General features: G+C 40.3%; 1 protein-coding gene across 8 annotated transcripts in view; it reads left to right on the top strand.

Moving 5' to 3' along the window:
* The first annotated feature begins 379 nt into the window (after positions 1 to 379).
* SORBS2 (sorbin and SH3 domain containing 2) overlaps positions 380 to 7,890 on the top strand; it is a 73,644-nt gene continuing 66,133 nt past the window's right edge. For 6 of the 8 annotated variants that reach the window (XM_012644012.1, XM_012644009.1, XM_012644015.1 and 3 more), the window contains exons 1-2: positions 380 to 523; positions 4,278 to 4,441. In XM_012644012.1, the coding sequence (XP_012499466.1) occupies positions 430 to 523; positions 4,278 to 4,441 (258 nt within the window). In that variant the 5' untranslated portion in view covers positions 380 to 429. Of the gene's footprint in view, positions 524 to 4,277; positions 4,442 to 4,869; positions 5,226 to 7,890 lie in introns of those variants that run through there. The other 2 variants (XM_012644010.1, XM_012644014.1) reach the window with 1 other exon arrangement.

Below are 7,890 nucleotides of genomic sequence, written 5' to 3'. Positions count from 1 at the left end.
TGCATGCAGAGCAGTGCGACATGTTCTGGCTACTTGAGGCATGTTGGTAGGAGGAGAGTCGCGCTCCATGTTTACTTGGCACTGACTCCTACTGCTACTGTGTGGCACCTCTGATGGCAGAGTAGCATGCCCCTGGTCAGCTGCTTCCTTTCCTCCTAACCCCCTCCTGGGCCCCCGCATATATAAAAGAGTGATTCTCAGAAATGAAGGAAGAGAGAGAAGACTGAGAGAATGTACTCTGCCCTCTGACATCAGTTTTGAAAATAAATAAAAACTTGGCAGCTGATGACCGTCATGTGATTGGAAGTCTTTTATTATCACCCAAAGGAATGATGTTTACAGGGCACTGTGTGCTTTAACGGGATGCCTGTGCACTTTTCTCAGAGCCAGATAACAGTGAATGGAAACTCTGGAGGTGCCGTGAGTCCCATGAGTTACTACCAAAGGCCGTTTTCCCCCTCGGCATACTCTCTCCCAGCCTCTCTCAACTCGAGCATTATCATGCAGCATGGCCGATCCCTCGGTAAGTAGTCTGAGCACCCCAGTTCTCATGACCAGTTCAATACAGCAAGTGTGAAGCACATGAGAAGCATAGAAGGCATCCGAGTGAGGCAGGAGTGCTGAGCATTCCACTGTTTGATGGGAGGGATTGGGGCAGAGGATTCTCCCAATAGGCTCCCAGCTATTCCACAACAATGGCTCCAGCTGTATCAGAGCCTGGAATAGGCTATTGCTATTGGATGTTTGAGGTGGGGGTAGAAAGAAAAAGAAGGTGGCCAGTTAGCTTACATGATAAAAGAGTAAATGAACATAGTGCTTTTCCATTGAGGCAGCTTGTTCCTCTGTGGAAGAGCTTTCACAGTGGAATATTCTTTTGGTGTATATATAAGGAAGAATTGTTTAACAGTTAAAACAGTGTAACAGGGAGACGGGCTGCCTCACGAAGTATTAAAGCTCACAAAGTAGGAAACTACCATTCAAACTGAGGCTAGAAGGCCTTCAGTCAGGGATGTGATCATAGAAGCCACACAAGAGAAAGTCAAAAGCTCCTGAAATGATGATTCCATAATTTTAAAGAGTGATCGTTCTTAGCCCTTTGGGAATTAAGAATTCGGTGAAAGACAGAGCTCTCCTCCAGAAAACAAATGAACATAGGAACATTCATAACAAAATTTAAGCATGTGATTTCATGGGGCTTATGAACTCTTTGTAGCCTCGTGGGAGAGAAGTTCTGCTATATAATGATAGAAATCTTCTTACCTGGTAAAATATAGCTTAGAAAATAATGTAATAAATACTTCTTAGTTTTCAAAAATGTAATTTAAAAAGCCCGAAATATCAAAAAGCATACCAAATTGAACCATCATAGGAATTCAGGCTGAAAAAGTTTCCATGATATTGAGTCACTAGAAAGCTTCCAGGACAGCAGGAAGCAGAGGGGCAGTCTGAGGACTGGGGGGCCGCCCCACACCTCCCAGAACAGGGGAGGCCGGGTCCTCTGGCCACAAATGAAAATAGAGGGAAAGAAACTAGAACCCAGGACTTGAACTATGATTTCCTCTTTGACGGCAGGCAGCACACCCCCCTTCCCCAGCACTGACGTGTGCATTGAAAGAGCATGATGCTATTCCTTTACCAAGGAACATTTTATGTTAGCATCTAGCATGGGCATTGTAGAACTGAGCTTCTGTGGGCAACAAAACCTCTATAACTATAGGACTTTAAATGTAGCTGTGGGACTCATTAAAGAAAAGTCTAAATATATCTGTGCTTTCTCTAATGCTACTCTTGGGATCTGTGAATCTTATAAGTGTGTCTTTTTAGAGTATAAGAAAGTCGAACTTCCTTGTGCCAAAATTTTGCCCTTTAACAATCATTCCGGTGTAGTATAATAATGAGAGTCCGCTATACCCAGTTTTTTTTAAATGGAACTATGCATTATCGCACAAACTCTATAAATTATTCTAGCCATAGCATTTCCCTGAATAATTGTTATCAAAGTCTACTCTGTCTCATTGCCCGTCTTAGTGAACACAGGTTTTTCCCCATCCCCCACCCCCACCCTACTGAACAAAAAATATAAAGACTCAAATACAGACAGGCTTTGATTTTAGAACATATGAATGAGTAGATTTTACATATCAACTATACACGGAAAGAAATTCCCTATATAAACATTGACCAAATTCCAATTGGCCAGGGCTGTGGTATGTCCTGAGGAAAATATACAAATCTACCTTGCCCTAAATGAATGCACTTTTATTTACTTGGATAAAATATTGCAAAGATGACAACTAGTAGATCATGTAAAAGAATAATAAAATAAAGGGCTGCCTTCTACCGCATAAGCTATAGGTTCATAGAATCTTATGCCCCAGATATGATGACATAGTCGATAGTGCTTGCTTAGCCTAGGACTTTGCACGTACTAGGTGTTCATAAAACATTTGTTGCTGATAAAAATACCAGCATCACGGGTGCCCACTCAAATTCTTTTGGGAATTAAACAGAAAGTCAATTTGAGCCAAATACCATATTGTGTCTTAATTTGGAATAGCCTTGGAAAATATGTTGCTTTTACATTTAATGGCACATAAAGCAGTTTTATTCCTCGTTTTATCCAATCTTCATCAAACATGTATTGAAAATGCCTTTCTGATCCAAACTAAATTGAAAGTAGCCATAATAATAGTAATAGCAATTATAAATGTTACAATGGATTTTACCTTAGAGGCATCTTAACTTTAACTATCCTTATAATGATCAGCTAAATTTCTTAAAGAGCTTACTTATGTTGTTTTATACAAATCTTTCATGAAAAATATATTTATAAGATATATCATACACACACACAGATGATACCAATGAATCCCATTCTGAAACACATGGACTTTTCCATGTGCACATAAAAGAATTTTCTAAGTGGCAGTCCTGACAGATCATGGCATAAAGAGTATATACAAAATGTCATTCTTGGTCCCCAAAATTTCGAAATTAATTGCAGAAAAATAGGAAGTCATATTATTAATCATACCAGGTGATTTTCAAATGTCGATTTTCAAAAATAACTATGAACTAAGAGTAAATAGAATATATAGTGCATATATGCACCTGTTGCTTCTTTAAGTATCCTAAAAGTTAATAAAAATTATGTGGGCCAGATATGGTGACTCACACTTGTAATCCCAGCACTTTGGGAGGCCAAGACAGGAGGATCACCTGAGCCCAGGAGTTTGAGACTGCAGTGAGCTATGATTGCGCCACTGCACTCCAGCCTGGGTGACAGAGTGAGATCCTGTCTCTAAAAATAAATAGATAAATAAATAAAAGTGACATGAAGTTAGAAACTTGATAAGCCTCATCTAATTTATATCCATAGGGCAGTTTTTATCCTCAAAGGGTAAAAAGTCATGCTTTTTGGTATTTTAAAGTAAAACCAAAGATATTAGGACCATCATGGCTATTTAAATAAAAATTAATTAATACTAATATCTTAAAAGCATTTATTTATTCATAAGTCTTCACATCCAAGGATAGCATATGTTTGGATGCAAAGATGTTTTTTAAATTTTTTATTATTATGGGTACATAATAGTTGTATATCTTTATAGGGTATATGTGATGTTTTGATACAGGCATACAATGTGGATTAATCAAATCAGGGTAATTGGGGTCTCCATCACTTCAGGCATTTATCATTTCTTTGTGTTATGGATATAAAGATTTTTGAAAGTGACTTTCGTTTTCGCTTCGTTTTAATGAAATCACTGTCACTAACGCCACACAGTCCTATCTTTTGTCTAAAAATACATTTCAGTACTTTTATAAATAATAGTAGTTAGCAATATCACTAGAACCAATATTCATGGAAATTATTAATACTAAACTTGTCTCAGCTCCTGCCCCCTCGTTTATAAAACTGATTCTTGCTCCTGATCCCCGGCCTGCCACCTCCCCCAAGATGACCGGAAGGGTAAGATGAGGTAATGCGAGTGAAGTGCTGATTTAGACAGTCATTTAACGCAGGTTATCTTTCCGCCTCATCCTTCTTCATAAGGTGGGGCGGCCCTTGTTGCCACAGATCTCTGCCCTCCACACCTACACGGTACCCACTACACAACGAGCGGCTCACATGGAAGGTAAATGAGCTCAAAGAGACAGTGATGGGAATATGGGCTGGATGTTACCGTTGGCATAAACATACAGGGAGAGGCACCATGGGTTTATGATTCCTGGTGCATCAAATTGCATTCTACTTTGCCACATCTCCTGCACAGATTCCACGGAGACGTATTCCCAGCATGCGCAGTCGCTGGACGGCACCACGGGCCCACTGTACAGATCCTCAGAGGAAGAGAAGAGAGTGACAGTCATCAAAGCCCCGCATTACCCGGGCATCGGGCCGGTGGATGAATCTGGAATCCCCACAGCAATTAGAACGGTAGGAAATGCCAGCGTGTGCGTCTCTCCGGGGCTGTGCACAGGCCCCACAAAGGGCGGATTGTCCGTGGCTTTGTGCATTCCTGGGGTCTTACGTAACGAGGATTGCCCTCCGTGCCGTCTGAGCGCTCATGAATGTTACGCTGTGTGTGCGGCAGAGAGAGAAATCTGTCGATGGAGGAGAATCACACAATGTTTTTCCATTCGAATGAAAGACCATGAAAACTGTGATTTTGTTAAATGATAAAACTATGCTTTGTTTTGTTTTACCTTTTACCGAGGAGGGTTAGGGCAATAGAAAAGAGAAGGAATAGGAAAATGGGAGTTCTTTGGCTGCATTGGATTCCCACACGCATTGCAAATAAACCAGTGATTTATTTGTTTCTTGAAATGGACGTGTGTTAACACCAGGAGATTGGCAGCTGTGGATTGGGAGTTGGGAGGTGAGGTGATTGGAGTGAAGGCAGTTAATGTCATGGAAAGGAAAAGCTGTCTGAAGAAAAATACACATTTTCATGTCCCTCTTCAGCTGTGCCTGCCGAGAGAGAGCTCTCCTGGGATGATAAGTGAAAGTGTTTGGATTTTTTTTTTTTTTTTTAACTCTGTCAAAGCATTGCTGAGTGTGTCAGGGCAGCCCCTTCTGGCAAAGCGCGGCAGCAGCAGAGGCAGCTCCCGAGAGCCTGGCAGGCAGCTGCTTGCTGGTCAAGCCCACTTGAAGAGAAGGTTTGCTCTGGCCGGGAGAAGGAAGCGGGGAGAGCAGGATGAGAGCCACCACACCGCTGCAGGTGAACCTGGGGGAGGGGAGGGGAGGGAAGAGCTCCAGCTGCATACACTTGGCCTGCAATGCCCAGAGAAAGGGCTGGGGTGTTGCTAAGAGCCGCTTCCCTGGAATGCAGACCTGGGGGGCCAAGACAATCATGGATGGAGGAAAAGAATGGGAAAGATGTCAGGAAAAAAGCAGGGTAAGATTGGAAATAGTCACAGAGAACTGACGATGAAGTGCGGGGGCTTTCTTCTCTACCTGAACTTGCATTTATTATATGGGGATGACGTGTTTTATATACAGAGAAAAGAGTTAGAAAAGGCTTATTCTAAGCCTCTGTGTTACAAATTGGAAGCCAAAAAGGAAATCTGTACCTCAGTGGCTGGAGTTTTAGACTTGTTAGATTGTGGTAATGTTGAATGTGACGAATTATGAAGTCCTAACAATCTGTCTTGGAACAGATGATTGTCATATTTAAGTGACCAAAACAGTTCAGGGATTGTGACTAATGTTCTTCATTTTATGACGATTACATGTTTCTGGAGATGGTGTTTTGTTGTTCGTTTCCCTTTTAAGATTTCTGACTCGAAATGGTTCAATTTGAAATTTTTTCCTAATGATGTAGGGATACAGTGTCTGACAGGTGTGGTGTCATTTGTTTTTGTCTAATTGATCCTTCAGGCATGGTACATACACAAATGAAGAGATCCCTGGTTCTAAGTAGTTATAGATTCTGTCTCTGTGGATTTTATCTGAGGTCTCTGGGCATATTTTTAAGTCAATAAATGATAAAATGGACTTGCAAACCTGGTCCATTTTTTAACCTATAAGACATAATTTTCTTAACTGGCAAGGCCTTGCTTTGTTAGTTTTTAAAAGAAAAAACTAAGATATTGGAGATCATTAATTAACATTTTTATATTGTTATCTCTTACCAAATCAAAAGCGTGCTTAGGTATGCATAAACAAACACACGAAATATTGAATGCTAGTTTTCCTTCTATAAAATAGAAAATAAAATAGAAGCAACTCAGAAGTTCCTTTTAAGGAACCATATTTTCATATATAACTTGTCCTCTTACTCAGGACCTTTAAAACTTTAAAAGGAAGGTAGAGGTCTGTGAAGACTCCTCTCTTCTTCACATTTACTATTTTACAGCCCTACAGAGCACATCCCCAAGTATAGCTGTGTTTATAAATGTTGAGTCAGGCCATCTCTGAGCCACAGCAGGCCAACAATCTCTAAGGTTGTTTTCCTTCTCATCCGTGTAGAAAGTAATGACTATCAGACTCTAATTGTTTCGTGTTAGCTTTCTGCTCAGTGTGTATGCCCAAGGTAGTGCTGTCTCAATGTACCATGTTATAGAATTATTTTAAACAACCAACCTACACCAAGAATTTTCATAAAGTAATCCAGAAACTCTAGAAAGCCAAGAGCCAGCAACCAGGACTTTGCAGTTACTGTAGTGAGGAGAAGCAGTTCTGCAGACTGCCCTCCCTCCTGTAACCTGGGATGTCGGTGTTAGCCTTTCGCTGCCATTCTTAAAAACAACAACAAAAATCACTAGGGTTCAGATCCCATGAGATTGTGTAATTAAGGCCAGCTATTTAAGTGAAATACAAGATTCTACTTCAAATAACACTTGTTTGAGCATTTTCAAAGCTGAAAAATAGCAAAAATAGAAGAGAATCCCTGTATACCGGTTATGTCAAAAATATGTCTTCTTTTCTTTTTGGAAATTTCTGCATGTTAAATCCGTGTAGAGCTCTGATGTTTTGTAAACTGTAGGAATGTAAAAATTTAGGTCTATTCAGTCAAAGTTATCAAAAACAACTGCATAGGGAATTACTAGTAGTTATTTTCCATGCAAAATGATTTTAAAGGACACATTCCTCAAATTTGAGTAGACTTCTATTTTCTGAATCTTGGTATTAAGAAGCAATATACCAGTCTCCATGATGGCATTTATAAAAGGGATTTTAAATGCTTAGAGTACTTCTTTTAGAAAGGGACACAGAGTTTTAACATTCCCGTCTTACTAGTTTCATATTCTCCTTTGCCAACCCACTGGGCACTTCCTGGCACCTCTGTACTCACCATATAAAGCTAGCAGATGGCATAACTGTGAAATCCTACCTGATATAGGCCCTCCAGCAAGTGAAGAAAATAATCCTGTCTGTCAAGATGCATTGCCATATACAGTGATGGAACGTACTTACTAGGCTTCCTTGTTGCCATTGGTTGTGTCCAGTATGGTTAGAAAACAGTTTTACTCACAGTTATGTCTTAATTTCTGCTATACTACTTTACTACTGCTTTACTACTATAAAAGAAATGAAGGTTAATGAAAAAAATAAGTCTTTTATAAAAAATAAACATCCCTTAAAGATACACGTTCAGCTACTTTGTTTGAACCAGCAAATAAGAGTTAGGCTCCTACCTCATCCCTGCACCCCCTCCCATCAGCCCTCACCATGTGATTATATATTCAATCAATAATCCCCTCAATATTTTCACTGTAGAAAGAGCCTAGAATAAAGAAGTGATTTGGGCCAGGTGCGGTGGCTCACGCCTATAATCCTAGCTCCCTGGAAGGCCGAGGCGGGCGGATTGTTTGAGCTCAGGAGTTCGAAACCAGCCTGAGCAAGAGAGAGACCCCGTCTCTACTAAAATTAGAAAGAAATTA

Source organism: Propithecus coquereli, unplaced genomic scaffold (genome assembly GCF_000956105.1).
Source record: "Propithecus coquereli isolate 6110/MARCELLA unplaced genomic scaffold, Pcoq_1.0 Scaffold203, whole genome shotgun sequence".
NCBI classification, from domain to species: domain Eukaryota; kingdom Metazoa; phylum Chordata; class Mammalia; order Primates; family Indriidae; genus Propithecus; species Propithecus coquereli.
This window is presented reverse-complemented; position numbering and strand designations above follow the sequence as displayed.